At 31.0% G+C, this 19,192-nt stretch overlaps 2 protein-coding genes across 7 annotated transcripts in view; one reads left to right on the plus strand and one right to left on the minus strand.

Annotated features, from left to right (window-relative positions):
• The first annotated feature begins 1,231 nt into the window (after positions 1-1,231).
• On the plus strand, positions 1,232-3,677 carry LOC121115247 (protein Spindly-B). The gene has a single exon (XM_040709446.2). It carries the CDS (start codon positions 1,401-1,403, stop codon positions 3,102-3,104), a length of 1,704 nt encoding a protein of 567 aa, XP_040565380.1. The 5' UTR covers positions 1,232-1,400; the 3' UTR covers positions 3,105-3,677.
• A 4,607-nt stretch (positions 3,678-8,284) lies between these two features.
• Positions 8,285-19,192, minus strand: part of LOC121115249 (uncharacterized) — a 161,633-nt gene continuing 150,725 nt past the window's right edge. For 2 of the 6 annotated variants that reach the window (XM_040709449.2, XM_040709447.2), the window contains 6 exons: positions 16,472-16,591; positions 15,998-16,397; positions 15,313-15,452; positions 15,148-15,241; positions 11,192-11,287; positions 8,285-9,821 (listed from right to left, as the gene is read on the minus strand). In XM_040709449.2, the coding sequence (XP_040565383.1) occupies positions 8,797-9,821; positions 11,192-11,287; positions 15,148-15,241; positions 15,313-15,452; positions 15,998-16,397; positions 16,472-16,591 (1,875 nt within the window). In that variant the 3' untranslated portion in view covers positions 8,285-8,796. Of the gene's footprint in view, positions 9,822-11,191; positions 11,288-14,185; positions 14,258-15,147; positions 15,242-15,312; positions 15,453-15,997; positions 16,398-16,471; positions 16,592-19,192 lie in introns of all 6 variants that reach the window. The other 4 variants (XM_071887453.1, XM_040709448.2, XM_040709450.2 and 1 more) reach the window with 2 other exon arrangements.

Consider the following 19,192-nt stretch of genomic DNA (forward strand, 5'->3'; position numbering starts at 1 on the left):
TAAGCCTGATCCCTAATGAGTACTACTTACTACTTATGAGTCCCGTTTGTGATTGGAAAACAAATGGAAGATTATTCTAGACTTACTTATAAATAATTAATAGGAACTATTAAGTGATTGTGTGTTAAAAAAATATAAAAGACTTCTTAACTTCTGAAGATTTTATTGAAATAATTGAATTTAGTTGCAATTTCTAAATTTATTGACTCAGAAATCCTCTTCTAAGAAGCTAAATTGCTTGTTAACATCTAGATCTATATCTAGAGAGAAGAGTCAAAATCACAAGACAAAAGAGGCTTATTCAAGACATCATATTCGGTTATGTTAGCAAGATAATGACGTTGAACTCTATTTTATTATATTCAAGATAAATGACAAATTAAGATCTTATTGTTAGTTTATGTTTTTCAAATGAGCATTTGATATTTAGTGCATAATATCCACTTATTCTTAATATATTATTGATTTCTTCACTATAATATATTTATTTGAAAATGAACTTTTGGAACTATTGCTTTTTTATTCAATACAACTTTTTATCTATTTTTTTAAAATCAATTTTACTACCGTAAACTTCAGGGGGTAAAAAGTTACACTAATATAATTGTCTGATAAGAAAATCAAACACTATTATATGATGTATTAATAAAATTAGTTTTATAAATTTGTATTTCCTCCTCAATTGATTCCTCTGTAACGTCATCAAAATACCCATTACAATTGTAAACAAAAACAGAGAAATTTCTTATGGACACACCTTATTTATAGTTACCTTGGTATCAGCAGGGAATAAAAACCTGAATTCTGAAAGAATTTTAATAAAATCATAAAATATCATTACTTAGTTAATGTCTACTATTTAAATTTAAAAATTAGAATATAATATTACTATATTATATAAGTAATCTGGTTAAGATACTTTATTGGCATTCATTTAAATTATTATTAAGACAACGTACATTTAAAAAAATAAACGTATTTGAAGCGCCATCTATGTTCTATTCGAATGTTTTGGTCAACTAATTCTTTTTTTTTTTTTTTTTTTTTTTGACGGAGTTAACTACTTTTTATTTCATCACTCTATATATTTTATCTCTATGGTTTATGCTGGGCATATATGATTAATAAATTATATATTTTTTAAATACAAAGTTTTATGTCCTGATGTTGTCCACAAAATGGACAACTAAATTAAGACGTCATGGGAAAGCGTTTTTTATCATACTGACGTCATTAGAGTTTTAATCAAAACAAAGAGAGTGCGTGATTTTTGGGCGCTAATATTTTTTAAGTTCAAAAGAAAACAAATAAATTAAAATTATCCTTTAAATAGTTTAAAATTAAGTAGAAAGATTGATTGAATTGAGTCTCCTAATTACATAACACAAATATTATCGAGGATGGGGGACATTGATTGGGAATCCCGCTACAATGAGGCAATATCTCGTGCAACGGAGGCTGAGAAGAACATGCTCCAAGCGGCCTCCTTTGGACAAATCCTTTTGAGTGAGAAGGATGAATTGTCCAAGGAAGTGAAGGAGCTCACGGATAAATTGAAAGATGTTCAACACAATGCACATTTGAAGGAGGAGACTCAGATCCTCACCATCAAAAGCTTAGAAGCTGAGAACGAGGCCATTGCAAAAGAGCATAGGAGCAAAGAGGACTCTTGGATAAAAAAGATGGAATCACTCCAATGTGAGCTACGAAAAGCCCGGAATTTGAATCAATTAGTAGCCCAGGAGGATATTGAAGACTCCTCCCCTCGTATTATACAATCTCTGCAGGAAGAAATAGTGATCCTTCGAAAGGAATTAGATTCATGCTATGCCCTCTCCTCAAAAGGAGATTCGTCTTCTTACTCCTTTTCAGGATTAGACATGGAAGAGCTCAAGCAAGAAAACACGGAGATCAAAGAACAACTTCGTATATTTAAAGATGAGTTAATAAAGACCAAAGAGGAATTGGATGAATTAAAATGTGAAAAGTCTACTTTAAATCATGAAATCCGTGAAAAGGATGAAGAAATCCAATGCTACGTGGAGTCCTTGGATTTTGCAAGAAATAGTGCAGCGGATTTGCATCAAGAGATTGAGTCCCTTCAGATTAATAATGGAGAAACCTCCATTAAGAAAGGGAATTCCCTCTTTTCTGAGGTAGAGGATAGGCGAAATTTTGTCGAACAGAAACTTTCAATCCTTCAGACTAAAAATATGGAAATGAAAAAGGTCATTGATGAAAAATCCCAACAAATTCATAAAGTCAAAATGCAAAATCTCGCACTCCTTAATTTAGGAGGTAATGGAATTCATGGGAACTCCTTTATTGGCTCCAAAGGTAGTTCCTCATCTCACATACATAGATTAGAAGAACAACTATCAACAGAAAAGCAAATTAATAAATCCTTAAGAGATCGTCTTGAAGTCATGAGCTCTGCCTCATCCGTAGTGCCTTCTTCCTTGCGCAGCGGAGTATCAGACTATGCCTATATGTCATCCTTGCTACAAGAAAAAGGAACTCAAATTGACGAATTAAAGAAACAGCTTCAATCTCAAATTCGTCAAACTCTGGAAGAAAGTGATAAGGTACTAGAGTTATCTCGAAAACTCACTCATCAAGAATCACAAACCGTGAGATTCAAGGCAGAGATTTATCAGCTCAAAATGATGATTGAGGACTTGAAGTCAGAGGCAAAGGAAACTCCTCCTCCGAGCAATAAAGCAAGAGTTAAAAATAATATCATTTTTGAAGACCTTAAATTCGATGAAGATAAAAAAGGTTCTGCCGACAATAAATTAGATACTAATCTATCTCTTTATGACATTGTCGACTCAAAGGAGAGCAAGGAAAATGTGTGCAAATCAAACATCGACGGGGCTTCGAAGAAGAAGAATAAATCAGTCAGTTCTTTATCAAATAGTGGCAAGAAGAGCGTATCCATGTGTGATGAAGTTGTTGTTTTCGATGATGAATCCAATAAAGTAATCGATTTGAAAAATGAAGAAACAACCAAAGGACTTCCAAAACGTACACCCAAGGAGCATCTTGCCGTTTCCATCGAGGAACATGATGAAAAAATGAAAAATGAATGTGCCCAACAATAGTTATTATTTATAAAAAAAAAAAAAAATGTACTGTTGACTTTTCAAATATATAATATATTCCACAATTAATTATTAATGGTAGATCCACTACATACTTCCTCCTCGCTGTATGTTCGTATCCCCATCTCCTCTCTCCTATAAGAATCATCGCTAGGATCAAATACTAAATTTAGATATTCTTGTTTTTATAACCTTTGAGCTAATTCAATGGCATTATGACACACCAAAATCGTTCTATTTGTTTTGGCCCGTTTTGTTGCATACTCCTCTAGTAAAATCCAAATATGGACATTTATGCATATAGAGCTAAGGATAAGCTTGGAAAATAAGTGTTGGAAAAGTGATTCCGGTTGATGCTCAGTAAAAAACAAAGCCCTTAAAATTTCTACGTGGATGACGTCCGCGTCAAGTGAAGTGTCATATTTGTCATTATTTGTGCGCTTTACATTGACTAATCCTAATCGACTAATTTTATATTTAATGTTTTATAATTTATACAATAATACCTCTTGATTTATGTAATATATGCAAGCTATTAACTTTTATCCCTAATATATATATATGTCCATATAACTTATTAATGTTTTACTTAATTATTCAGAAATTCAATTCATGATTTATTTTACTCTAATATGTTATCACTTAATTATACTTTATAAAAGTTATATCATTAACTGTAAAAATAATTTCTCATAGAGTATTTGAGTCAGAAAAAATGGGATGTCGATCGGAAATTTTCGATCATTTACGCCTTGACTTTTGAAAAAAGTTGAAAAAGTCGTCTATTTCTCCATTCCGCCGACTTTTTTTATATAGTCATCTGATATTAAATTAATACGACTTTTATCTGCTGTTTATTGAAATAAGTAATTTTTAAGGATTTAAAGAAATAAAACCACAGAACATACTTCTTCTACATAAAACGATTGCTATATCATGCGTCTTTGTTGTAAGCCTAATCTAAATTATTTGATGAATTGCTGAATTCAGTATCCTCATCATTCCATCTCAAAAAGTTCAGAAATAGAAGCATATAAATTAAGTTAAGCTAAATTATTTAATAGATAATGCTCACGTATGAAAATTTGAGATGATTTAATTCTTCAACTATTGAGATATGAGAGTCTAAAGTTAGCAAATTTAAATATATTTTCCCTTCACACGAGTAGATTAGTTAAAGATAATTCATTTAAAAAGTTAGTAAGAAGTATTACAGAGATTTGACCTTTCAATCAATAGTTTCCATTAATTTTTCTTGAAAGTGTGTTTCTTTTGTAAATAATAAAATATTTATATGTCTGATATTGTTTAAACTTATTTAACTGTTATACCAGTCAATATTTTTTTTTACAAATTGCAGGTTACAACAGTTAGAAAATACCGAATTTAAAGAAATTAGAGTTAATAATATTTTTTGAAGAATAAATCATTATAATTTTTAATATATTATAGTAGATTAAGATGAAATAGATTACGGATCATTATTATAGTACGTAGAAATTCACGATAAAAAAACTCTTCAGTATAATTTCTACTGACAGGACATCAAGACATAAAATGAAATAATGATTTTGGTAATTTTATCATGCTTTGATTATATCGTTCAAATTGTACGCTGACTAGATTATATCAAGGTCTTGAATAAAGCTTGTCAACTTATTCTATTTTTTTATAAACCTATAACAATTAGTCTTATTTGTTTCAATACGTCATACTCCTCTCAAGGAAATATATATTAAAGAAAATATCTGACTTGTACGAACTTCTTAGTAACAAAATAAAGTTACCGACCCCTAGTTCTCACTATTTTATGATTGACTGTTTAATAATATATTAATATTTCTTTTTGTAAAAATTGTAGATATTTGATGTAAAAAATCACGTCTCCAAAAATTATGTTCATTGTTTTCAAACAATTAAATTGGCTAATTTTTAGAAAATATAATTTATCGACTTGAGACGATCTTTAATCACTATAGCCGACACAACATTATTTCAAATTAAATAGTTTGCTTTTCAAGTAATATCAAACCATAAAAATATATTCTGATATTATATTAACAATAAGTTGTTTTCTTTAAATATTTTGTATGAGATGTAAGAAAAAACATTGTGATCTTTATTAAAGCAAAGTGCTACGTCACATTTACTGCTATGTACACGAGTCATTATATGACATCCCGGCATCTTGCATCTTTGACTGGTATTTTAGGCTCCTGAACTAATCAAATAACTCACTTGTTCGTGGTATCGAAGTTATTGATTATATTTTTACCTGGTGTTTTGATGCAATATATTAATAATACCTACTCACAGATTCGTTGTAGATCTGAAAATTGTTTCAGATTAGCTCATTTTTATTGAATATTTTATTTAATCAACGTTTTTTCAACAAAAACCATTTAAGGGTTAAAATACAACGCGTTTTATTACGCAACGTTTCTAATTTATAACGCAACCTTTGATGACCCGGTCCCCATGATGCTTGAAGTCAATCATAAGACTTCTATAACGCTTCATACGGAATTATTGATACTTTTGAGTCAAGAATAGGCTCTTTGACTTCCTTTGAGCAGCCTTGACTACCATTGACACGGCATTTTTACTTTTCTCATAGAAAATCTAGCCTCTAATAGAAAAAAAAATCCGCCAGATTCTGTCAAATTTAGCTAGTCTAGTCCAAAATCGGTCTAATTTGGCGACACTCATGGAGATAACAATAGCGATGGCAAGATCAGAACAAAACAGAAAGCAAACAGGTCCAATACTAGTTCAGAAGTTATGTTGAGTGACTAAGGGAACTGTTACATTTAGTTTCATAGTATTAATTTATACAAATAAATTAATATTTTTTTCACCGTCATGATTAATATAATATACACATTGTGTTCTAAATCAATTAACGGCTCCTGGGCATTGGTATCACTTCATCCTTTATTTAATTATAATTTGCCAAATCCTACTAAGCAAATAATAATTATATTGCCTAATCCGATATCGATTTATAACTGAGTCTCTAATACTCCTCTTGCCAGTGCTAAAAACATGACTCACGGATCTTTGTCTATGAATAAACAATATTTTAAGTTATTTTTAAAGGGTTAATTATTATGAATTCATGATTATTGTAACTGTGAGCATTTGAAATTTATAATGTGCCAGAATGCTCAATTGTTGCATTTTCCACATTCCAATTATAGTTAATCCTCCCTTTAAAATTATTCATCTCATTTTTTAGTTACAACTTGTATAAAAATTGCAACTTGTTTACAACATATATACTATATATCAAACGTATTTACCATTTGTGGATCCAATAAATCAATGTAACTTTAAACTTTGTTTTTCTTATCATGGAACAAGTTTCTATTTTGAAAAGTGTAGATAACTGACCATATTTCCTACTAAAGATTCAAACTCCTCTTTCAAATACTACGAAAATAAGTAAATTGAATAAAAAAGAGAACATTTTAAATATAAATACGAGACAACGTTTTGTAAATAAATATGTATTTTGTAACACCGTATGTAGAATCCATGAAATCAATTATATGTAGAATCAAGTTATGACGTATTTCAGGATTTAGTCTATCCCTACAATGATCATATGTATATTAGTAATCCTGTTATCGTAACTGGATTTTGGAATCAATTTTAGTTTACTATGACAGTGACAATTTCTTGAACCAGGATATTTGGCAAAGAATGTTTTTGATGATAAGACGAAATAATTTTTTGAAAGTTTCGTGGGACAAAAATAAAACTTTATTCATGTCAATGAAATAAAAACGAAACGAATCAAAAAACTACGATCGAAATTAACACTCAATCAAACACTCGCTACTTGACTTGACGAAGTCATTTCAATTTTTTAATTGGATATAAAGTACTTTTTAAATTATGTTTTATTTTCGGAAGACTTGAACTAGACTCGACGGAAATATTTAAGGACGTATGAGCAAAGATTTAAGACTCGACATGGACTTACAGTAGAAATAATTTTTTCCACCACTGCTGGTACAAAACGAAAATGTCCTACGTATGAAAAACATGAAATAAAATTAGAAACGAACAAATGGACTGGGAAAAGTGTGAACGTGTCCAAAACTGAATTCAACCAATAAGAAGTTCAGAAGAAAAGAACCAGAAAAATAAACGACTAAAAAACACAATATGCATTTTAAAACACTTTGAAAACAGTAATATACTAAAAAAAATTCTAAAAATTTTAATATTTTGTAAATAGCTGTGGGCTTTCATTTATTTGTTAATGACTATGTATTTTTGAAATTTAATTTTTAATTTTTTTTTCCAAAAAATTCGAAAAACCAAGCAACGAAATATATATATATAATCCTGGGGATCCCCTTGCAATTTCATGACATTTTTGTTTAGTTTTTGAGTCGAAAAGGTATATAAAAGTGCCGAAATACGGAAACCTATACTGGCACCGAAGCAAGTAATAAAATATTGGTATCGTGAGAACACTAGTCAATGAGCTAACGCCGTGTGTCTCCACAATAATGACCCTTCAGATTGTCAATTACTCAAAATGACGCTGTCAGCTTAAAATTTACAAATCTACAGTAATATTATTTTACCCTACTATCAAACCCTAATGTTTAAGGAACAGCAATTCATGAAAGATTTATATTATAACTATCATATATAGAATATATATGTATAAGAAATTAATTGAATAACTAAATATTATTATGAAAATTAATACAAAATGAAAGTTACAATAAAGTTATTATTAATAATATGTTGTTAGCACACATTACTGGAATTAGAAAAAAATGAAAGGCCTCAAAAAAAGGCTTTAAAAAGTAGTATAGTAATAAACAGTAGGAAACAATTTCTTTATAAAATAATATTTAAAGTTTAATTTATACAAATGTTTGAATGGGATTATTATTAAATATTATTAATTTATTTATTATTAATAATAATATAAGAACACGGTTTTTGAGGCTGAGCGAATTTTTAAAGCATGGATGTCCCTAACAAATGTCTATAGCTGTTGTGTTCAGTGTACTTGAATGATTGATAGATTAATAATTATATATGTATATATATTTGTAATTAAAATATTTTCCAGGAAGAGGAGAGAGATATTATTTAGACAGAAAGCAAAAAAAAAAAAAAAAAACCAAAAAACGATGTAAACCACATCAAAATTTCTTTAAATCAGTCTTATTATTTCTGAATAGTATAATATTATAAATATAAATGTATATATTAATTTAAATTATTTTTACAAATCGGGAGAACTTTACTCTTAAATACATTTTACATCTCGTAAAATGAGGAAAATTCCTTTTTAATTACACAAAATATATTCAATTATTCAAAGGACTTTGATGAGGATGACGAAGCAACCAACAACTATAATAAATGTATTATGTTTTTAATGACAAAACAAATATGGGAGCACATCATAAAAAGAGAGAGACTTTTGCTTTTGCCTCAAGAGTTTTTAAACAAAGGATTTTTGAGAAAATAATAATAAATATAATTGAAAAAGTAGTAAATATTGTATAAAATTCGCCAAGTGAAAAATGTATAAAAACAGTTTTGAAAAAAAAATAAACCCAAAAAAACAAAAAATCCCTAAATAAACAAAATAGATTTTTTATATATATAAGTAATATACAACCAAATGACAAAGTGCACGTCCACTAATATAATATTAGAACCTAGGTGCAGATCTATCATTTGTTTGACTCGTTTTCCTCAATGCAAATCCCTGTTTAATTTCTGCATTCAAATAAGGCCGACAATCCTTGACATTGGTGACAGAGCGTGACTCGATCCATCTGCGTACTCGATCCGACGTTTGTTCCTCATATGAGCCCGGTGTGAAAGAGGCTGGTCGACCCACGATGGTTTGTTGAATAGGTGATCGCATCGTTGGCATGGGAGGGGGTTGAGGTCGAGAGCGCATTTTTTCATCGATATCATTCATGATTTGATCATAGCCGGGTTGCTGCCCCACATCTTTAACTTGCTGTTGATGGTGGTGATAGAATTGGTTTTGATGTTGATAAAATTGAATACCAAATCCATAATGATCTCCATCTGGCATACCATGGACACCCATTTGTTGTTGTTGTTGTTGAAGAGGAGCCTGTGGTCCCAAGGGGTTGTTGCTGCTTGGTAGAGGATGTCCGCCGCCACCCCGTTGCATCTGAATCTTTTGTTGTAAATGAGTCACTGGAGCATAGATTTGCTGCTCAGTTGGATGTTGATGCTTGTTGAGTTTTGTGTTGAGGACTTGTTCAAGAGCCCTCTTGTTTTGTGACTGTAGTCCAGGGGATCTGCCTCCACATTCTCCTGAGGCAACAGAGTGTGCACGTCTAAGATTTTTGGGACTAGCTGGCTTGTGATTTATGTTTTGAAGGGCGCGAATAGAATCAGCGACACTTAGACTCCTTTGAGAAATGACTTCTTCTGGTGGAGAGCGCTTACTGTTAGCGATGTCGTCATCCTCTTCATCAGAATGAAGTAAATGAGGGGGCGGGGGAGGAAGGTTCTCCATTGAGCCCCGTGGGGTAGTTGAATTACTTCCTCCATAGTTTGGTGGGGATTCTTCAATGTGGGAAAGGGGAGCTGGTGGAGGAGTAGTGGGCATACGAGCCGGAGGAGGAGGGCGAGAAGGATGGTGATGACTATTGGAACGTCGAAGCGTTGCTCCATTTTGTAAAAATGTTGAACCTAAAAGAGTAAATTAAAATTGTGTCATAATAGTGATAATAACATCAGCCGTTTACTTCAAACATCATTTTTCTACATATCGTGGATCTGGAGCAAAGGTGCTGGAACAATGAAAAGTTGTGTGATTATAATTGATAAGAATAGAATATGAGACGCCATTTAAAGAAAAAAAATGGCAGCCTAGTTATGGAGCAGGTGTAGCAAGTCAGTTTTGTCAAATATTAGATTTCAACCATACATTAATTTTGCAATGGTAATATCCGTATTTGACGAAAGCTATAAGGAAATTTTATTCCTTACTCACTGTAAAATATTATTTACAAAAATGTGGCTTACTTGCTTCAGAGACACGATAAGTAATACCCAAGTCATTATATATAATTACAAAGTAATGTAAATAAATTATTTGTCTAAGCGAAGTGAGATACAAAAAGAAGCCTATCATTAGATTTATGTAAACACATGCAGTAGAATTAAATACCAACACCAATTAGTAAGAGAGTCACAGAATTACCTGCATATATATTATGTCCCAGAATGTATTAAATATCTAGAGATGTGAGAATTGTGGAAATCGAGTGAGCATTTACAACGTCAGAGATAATATCAGAACTCTAAAAAACGACATATATGTTGACTCCTTACTTGCTAATATATATGAATTTTCTGAATATGAAAGATTAATTAATAAGAACACTGATATTAATATAGGGCTTCTATCTGAAAATCCTTGACCGTTATAATGTTAACCAATTATGGTCTGAACCAGTCTTGTTGTAAAATTTGGCTACAAAAAAAAAAAAAAAAAAAAAACCCGGTTTTAATCCGATCCTACGTCATATTTAACTCAGAAAAAATAAATTGTGGTCTGGACCGAAGTATCAGATCAGATCGAGCCTAGAAAAAAATCTAGACTCAAAACTAACTAAAATCTAGCAATTTGACGGCGTTACAACACAAACATAAAAATTTGCTCTGTTTTCTGTGGTCAGCTGTCGATATTTCTGTTGTTTTTTTGCTAATAAAGCTGTCTGAACGTTGTTGATTTGTTGAATTCGAACTAGCTTTTGTTTAGCTGTGAATAATTTCCAACAAATATTGAATTATACGTTGGGAAAAATTTGACTACGGATTTTCTTGCCTTTCCCCCTCGTTTCTTTTCGTGTGAAAGGGTATGTGATACAGTAAAAGTAAGGACGTGCAATATTTTTTTTTAATTAACGCCCACGAGGATTTCAAATATTTCCACATCTCTAAAAATAACCAACCCAGGAAGAGAGCAATCCCAGATTGTCCATTCCTCAAGTAACCTCCCCCTTTACTGTTATATATCATATGATTACATCCCTAACAAACACCTAAAACCCCACCTGACGCATATGAGAGAGGACGGATATACATCCGCCGCGAAGTCGATAATTCTTCCAATTGGCGGTATTTAATGCTTTTATTGTTGATGATATAGCCTAACATGCAAAATATAAAATGAAAACTAATATTAAAAAATACCGAAATTAAATTAATTTACTCTAACAAAGAAACACAATGGATCAGACTACTACATATTTTGTACTATGTAAGCTTAGTCCAAGCAGTCTTGGTATCTTGTTTGCTCTGCAAACGATGTATACAGTATGGCAACTTTGAAGGGAAACTATTATGAAATGGATTACCTTTTAAAACTAGTATCTAAGAAAATAATTGGGATGATAAATTGTAATATAGACGAATATAATGTTGGTGCTGTTTGAATAGATCGTATTGAAAGAAAACAATTTAACAAAGTATTATGTATATATACTTTTTTTGTACGTAAACTAGAATGGTTGATTTTTCAATTTCAATTGAATTTCATGTCATCTTTACGTCACAATACTTTGAAAAAAGGCAAACATAACTTTGATAGATATTTTTCTAATCAATACACAAATTAAAGTTTTTTCTAAAGGCATGTTATAGAAAAAAAAGATGGATTAACTTGAGGAAACTTCAAACATTTGTAAATTTGGATTCATCCTTTCTGATTTAAAAATAAAAAGATGACTAGAAATTCAAAGTTTCCTTACGTTATCAGGGGCGTCAGTAGGATTATATATATTTATATTTTTTTGAAGGGCGACTTGGTTTTGATTTTTTTTTTTTTTTAAATCCAAAAATAAAATTTTTTGAAACTTTTTTAAAAAATCCACAGCTATTCTTAAAAAATGTCAAAAATCAACTGTTATTTACAAAAAAATTCAAACATTCAATTTTTTTTGGGAAAAATATCAAAAATCCATAGTTATTCACAGAAAATTAATCTTTTTTGTAAAAAATTAAATTTAATTAAATTAAATAGTAAAAAATCCTTCTTTTTTTCTGGGGGGGAGGGGGGAGCTATTGCACCTCCAGACCACCCCCTGAGGACGCCCCTGGTTATTGTATCTTTTTATTTCATAGGATTACTTTAGAAGGAAAAAAACTTTAATACTTAGAAAAATATCTATCAAAATAAGGTATTTATTGAAGCTTCATTTATCAAAAAAGAATAAATTTTGTCTTTTACCAAACTTTGATCGATATATTCGACCTACAAATGACATCATGGAATATTAAAGTTTTGAATAGGTTATTTTCCTAGAACATGACGACTTTTTTGCACAATCAATAATCGAAATTCGAAAAAAGTTGAAAAACAATCTATCATAATATTTATGGCCAAAAAAACGGGTTCTTTTAAATTTAATTTGATATGTATGGTTTTCTTTTATGCAATATTTATGAGTGGAGGTACACTATCAGAATAAACAAAATAGTATATTCATAAAAAGAAACTAACATCATGATTAATTAAGTGTGTAAATTAAATTCTGACACACTTTTGAAATATTTTTTTTTAAGACGTATGATGAATGGCTATCCAAAAGTTTCGTAAATAATAACTCTAATTATGCACTTTTGACCTAAAATAAAAATGATATATGATAAAAACATATGGGAGCATATTCAAGCCAGAGCTTGTACTAGACGAGCACCATATTTTAGTGTCCTTAATGAACAAATAACGAAGGAATGCACAAATCTTTAGCATGACTATATTATTAAGGGTTGCCCGTCATTTCGAGGCCGGTTGATGCGCGTAAAAAGGGCCAAAGGGATTCATATTTAATAAAATGTCCAGTAATAAATATTTGTTTAAGAGACAATTACAAAAAAAATTCATCAATCTAAAGTGTGCCATAATTAAATTTACACCTATTATATGTAAGTGACAAAAAGAAAATAGAAAAATAGATCAGTTGTATTCTGGAAGTGAGATAAATAGTAATACCAATTTCAATTGGTTTATGTAAATTAGAGCCCGATCGATATTTTGGTTTGATCAATTAAAACGACCGATTTGAGACAGTTTTAGATTAATCGTTCATTTGCAGAAGGAGTCATTTAAAAAAAAAATATAAAAGCCAAAATTAACAACTTTTTGAGTATTAAACAATTTGGGATTTTCAATACATAACGATTGAAACCCCAAGCTTATAAAAAGTTATTTCCTCGTATATTAAACTTTATGAGTCTAACAATCGATGTAAACACTTTGTAAAACAAGTCTCAATCATGGTCACACCACATCTTATTAAAATAAAGTTCAATCCACAATTGAAAAATTTCAGAAAATAAAAATTATCGGATGTAATTTTTTAAAAGTTATAGGGTAGTGAGAAAAATGGTACATCAGTAGAAATGACCGTGATTGGACTTAATTTAGATGATATTTGCATTGGGATATTTCAAATATTTTATTTTATTTTTTAATCGGTTAATTTATCATTGAACAGGCTTTTATTCCCCAAATAATCGATATCGGTCCTAAAACAAACTTAATATATCTATGTAAAAAGAGGAACTAACATGATATATAAGTTGTGCATAAGCTTGGATTTTGTACAAGTTACAATTTGCAGGTCTAATGACGCTTTATTCAATTACAAAATCAGTCATTTGAATTACCATTTATTAATTGAGGCCATTATTTCATTTTTATCTATATAATTTTTTTGATAATTGAGTATTTTACCTATTTTAATTTTATATTCATTTCATTTTTGAAACTTGCACAATATACAGCTTGTACACAACATATATGTTTAAGTGACGAAGGAAAAAATAGATCATGAGTATACATATGTGCTGGAATAAGCAAACTACTTTCTAGTAATTTGAATGTAAAGAAAAAATATAAACTTTTTTAAAGCTAAGGATCATGACTTGATAAGATAGTAATATTTACATCAATATGATGTAAATATTCGTAAAGATACGTATAAAAACATTACAATAAAAAGTTAAAGAGCTAATATAATGATATTAGAAGAAGAAGAAGGTACCTCTTTGTAAATTAAACAGCAATTTGACTGGAGCCAGAAATGGTACATATTTCACAATAGTCCTCAAGTTCCCTATTTAATTATAATTATAATAATAGTAACCATAAAAACAAAGACATGGCCAAGCGGAAGAGAAAAGTAAAAAGAATCATCTCAATTATTTACTCAACCTATCGTGTACTTGAGTAATAGGTAGATTTTTCAAGTCCCATTCTATTTTATTTTAAGGTAAATTCCTACATCACGATACGTCACACGATCAAACTGACATTTAAAACTTTTGGGACAGATCAACTGACTGTTTATTTTTCAAGAATTATGTACATAGAGTCAAACCTGGTGTAACGGTCAATTTTAGAAGGAAAATTTTCGGTCTACAGGTTAAATTTCGGATTAAAAAAAATCATCTATTTGACCCATTAAATAGTATATCTGTTGTAACGTGTGGCCTCAGTCTGATGCGAGAAATTACCTTTAATAGATTAGATAAACAAACCTATGCATAAAATTGCATTTTGATTATGTTTACTTTTGATTAGCAAAAGAAAATAATGTAAGCAAATATTTTTTTAGGATAAAATATGAAAAAAACAAAAACAGAATGTATCTAAATTAGAGATGTATCGGTCCCACAAAGTTGACTCCCAGTGTGGTCATGTCAGAAATATTAAGAATACATCCGAATCGGACCTTCCCATAGAAATTGACTTGGCCAAATAACGTCATCATGAATCAAACTAATCACTAATTGATAGTAACCTGAGGCACTTTACTATGATATTAGTGAAAATGATGCCTTCTAGGTAGTGGTAAATAATACAGGATTTCTTCAAAGACCGATAACAGGGAGTGGACTGACTTTAGTCCCATATTAAGGATCGATACAAACCTAATGTAAATAAACAAAAAAACCAAAACAAAAAAAAACAGCTCAAAACGATGTTTTAAACATTATCCCGTACCATCTTGCTGTGTCTGATCCTCGAGCCGAACTGTACTCTGACTTCCATATCCACTAGAACTATCGCTGTTGCTGCTACTTCCACCATCGCCATTCTGAAAAGGTAGTAAAGATTATAGTGTCATAAATATATTAAAGAGGGCTTAAAAGACAAGTATATTCATACTTTTATATCTGGGACTCCAGAGAGTTCTTCTGTCGTTGGAGTCTTGAGATCAAATTCCTCTTGCTGTTGCTGCTTCATTTCATTCTTTTTCCTCATGTTGGCTAAATCATTCATGTTCATATAAACCGGTTGTGGTAACACTAAAAAGGTCAAATTAAAAAAAAAAAAGATTTAATAAGGGGATAATGAGACTCTAGTTCAAGGTAAATGACTCCAGGCAAAGAGTAGACACTCAAGGCAAGGAAGGTAGGATTTAGTAGATCTCCATTCTGATTGGCTTAAAATTAGAAGCTGCTATGTGTTCCTCTAGCTAGGCACGCAGCCAGTTGGGGTGGGGAGAGAGTCTCCCCCTGGGTGAAAAGAGAAGAATAAGAGCGGTTACGTTAGTCTTCATTATTTTTAGATTGAATTGTTCATTTTTCCATTGACCCCTATTTCCCTCGAGTCCTTTAGTTCAGGGTAATGATACTTAGGGGAAAGAGGAGATAAGACGGTCGAAATAATAATGAAACAAAAAAATATGGTCTCTCATTCGCACATCATTCATCAAAAATGACTAGGGATATGGACTTGTAGAGCACTAGCTGTAGAGAGGAGAACATACTCTCAAATATTACCTTAGAGGGGGGCACACATAAAAAAGGTTGAGAACCTCTACCTCTTTTAAAGACTACTCAGTACTCACCCATGTCATCCTTATTTGCGTGGAATACTGGAACGACCGACTTATTCTGAGGAATATTGGGTCTTTCAAGAGACACACATCTCTGAGGAACTGGAGGCTTCTCTTGACTTCCAAATCTTCGTAATAGTGTTCCACCAAAGCCACCTCCACCACCTTGCGGCTTTTGCTGCCTATTTTGTATGGGAGTCGCATAATTACTCGCGTTATTGTTCTCAGTATGACTCTCCTCTAGGATTTCATTCATGCTCGGAGGTGGAGCAAATGTATAAGGCTGAAGTTGTGGTCGTTGATGGCCCTTTTCATATGCAGAAGAAATTGTATGAGGACGGTCACCTGGAGGAGGTGCGCCAGTTACCCCGCGCAGTCCAACGCCCTCATTATCCTGTACGTTTCCAGCAAGCTATTTATATTGTGAAATAAATTGAAAAAATATGATTTAAGTCATAATATGAATTAATAAATATTGAGAATAACCTTGGATCTAGATGTGGGAGAATGGGGCCGTATAAATAGAGTATCTTGCGAAGTGAATCCTGAGTCTTGTGAGGATATTGAAGAGAGTCTCATCGGCCCTAATGTGGACGATGGATTGTGCTAAAAAACAATGAGAAAGGAAATAATAAAACCTTGTCATTCAGGTTTGTCTGCTAATACTAGTAAATGTGTACATAAGCATTACAAAATGGATAAATAGACATATACATGTGGTGCATTAACAAAACAAAAAAAAAAGTAAACAAAATCGAAAAAATGAGACATTCTATTTTTTAATTAAATTCATGAACCCCTCATTCACAAATTTCAGATAACTATGAGCCTAATGTCCAAATTTCTGTCATGGGGTGAGATACCCAGAAATGTTAGCTATAGTCCAGAGCAGTGACACTCAATCATTTCATCACTGAGAAGCCATTTACCTCTTTTAAATATCTTGCACCATATAAAACATGTTACCTATATTTACTATTTATAAAATCTCTCGCGAAGTCCTTAACAATGCACTACGAAGCACAAGGACTCCATTGTTGGGAACTACTGATCTGGAGTAATGGTTCCCAATATTTTGGCACCTCTTAAAAACATTTCCTATACAATTGAAATTGAAGGAACTCCTCGTAGTTTGTAGTGTTCTAAAGTCTCATGTAATTGGTGTGAGACTCACACATTTTCAGTCAATCCCAAGCTATACATTACATTTATATGCATAATCAATCAAAGCAGTTTAAAATATCTTATTTAAAAACACAATATTTCAAATGGAAGCTAACCATCCCTGTCACTTATAACAGCCTCAAAACAAGCCACAAGTGCCCTTTAATTTTTAGCCTGAAGCAAATAAATAATTTTGTTTACATATATGCATTATTTTTCATTTATCAAAACTTATTCAGAAACTTGTGAGTCCAATGGAATGACGTCACGTAATAAGATTTAAAATCTCACACCGAACTGATTTCAAAACTTGAGAGCACCGAGGAGTTGAATTATACTTCCATTTTCCGTAAAAGGCCTTTGGACCGATTATTGGTCCTTCAATCATACATTTCTTTTTTATTTTCTTCACTTATAGCTAGGATTGAAGAATATAAAAAACGAGAGGTTCTGGTGAAAACCCTCAATTGAATTGATTAGTAACTACGTCATTTCAGCTGTTGTAATTACGATAAAAAACCGATAAGGACCAGCCCTGGGAATGACATATTTTATTAGGACCAAAATGATAGGACTGTCGTCTTTTTAATGTTTTTAGACCGATCTAAGCTAGTTGTGACCCATCGGCAGGGAAACCTTGGTCCAGAGACCATAAATTCAAATAAAATCTATCATTTTTCTATTTTCTTTAAATCTAACTGCAAATTGTTTCAAATTTTATGTACAATTTGGGGGTCTCTAAAGGATTAATCAGAACATTTTATGAATATAAATGAAAGATTACAAGATATAACTCATAGGCTGAAAAGTCCTAGGCTTCACACATAGATGGTGCTATATATTTTTAAAATTATCCCCATTTTAAGTTAATTCCAATCTTTAAAAGACATCTGTCGAAATTTCATGACAATCTGTTCTTTAGTTTGTGAGTTACTTTACACTGTTCATTGATTTCAAGCTAAGCAGCATAGGCTTGAAAAGTGGGGATTCCCCTTTATAAAGCAAATATTAAAAAAATCATTATAATAATAATAATGAAAAAAAAAGTGTTTTCTTTATCAAGCCCAGGACTTGTCATATGATCTGTTATATAGTTGATAAATCCAGACTCATTTTTTCAATTATCGAACTTAATTTTTTTTTCGTAAGCAAGACACATACAAATCCATACTCAATGAATAAATCTTTGTACGAGTATAGTGTCACAAAACTATTCTCAATACGTAATTGGAGCTTCTTTTTTACGAAAATGTACAAGCAATTAGAAATAAAACGATACATTTTCTACTTCTCATTATATAAAATGATTGTATGGCTTTTTTAAATCAACTTTTCCATGTAACCTACGCAAAAGACTTGTTTTGCATGTATACGATTATATAAATGTGTAAATATCAAGCAAAGAAACAAAGCGAATAGACTCAAAGCAAAAATTGTGATAAAACAAATATATTTATAATTAAAAAGCCTTTTAAATAACTGAGTTCCAATCTAAGAAGCAATAAGTATATACTTAGTTATCTAAGGAAAACTCTGTATACAGAACACACACTTTTTTTTTGTTGTGACAAACTAAAGGCGATTTTTTGAAGTAGAATAGTTAAGAAATGAAAGATAGAATTGGATTAAACAACCATGTAATGAAATTTTTATGGAATTTATACGTTATTTTTAGTAGATATATTTAAATTATATTGTCTGAATAATAATGAATAAAAAAAAATATTTTAACTACTATAGACATTCATTATAAGATTGTTTTAATTCATTTTTTTTATAAAAGACAAAAGATAGCCTTTAGTTGGTCAAAAAAAAAAAAGATTATGTGTTCCATAGGTCAAGCATATAATGCTAGAAATCTGTAAACGAAGACTCAAGCACGGACGATAAAAATGGGATAGAAGAACCGAGAAATTACTACAATGACATAACAAGCCTATAAGGCCATTTCTAGACCATTGCTCATATTTTTATGAGGAAAAAAGTATATTTTAGATTAAAATAGTCCCAACATATATACAAAATCAGGCCTGTGCAATGCAT

This window comes from Lepeophtheirus salmonis, chromosome 3, assembly GCF_016086655.4.
Source record: "Lepeophtheirus salmonis chromosome 3, UVic_Lsal_1.4, whole genome shotgun sequence".
Lineage (NCBI taxonomy): Eukaryota > Metazoa > Arthropoda > Copepoda > Siphonostomatoida > Caligidae > Lepeophtheirus > Lepeophtheirus salmonis.

Coding starts and splice junctions, on each gene's coding strand:
- LOC121115247 (XM_040709446.2), top strand. CDS start 1,401: ATGGGGGACATTGATTGGGAATCCCGCTACAATGAGGCAATATCTCGT.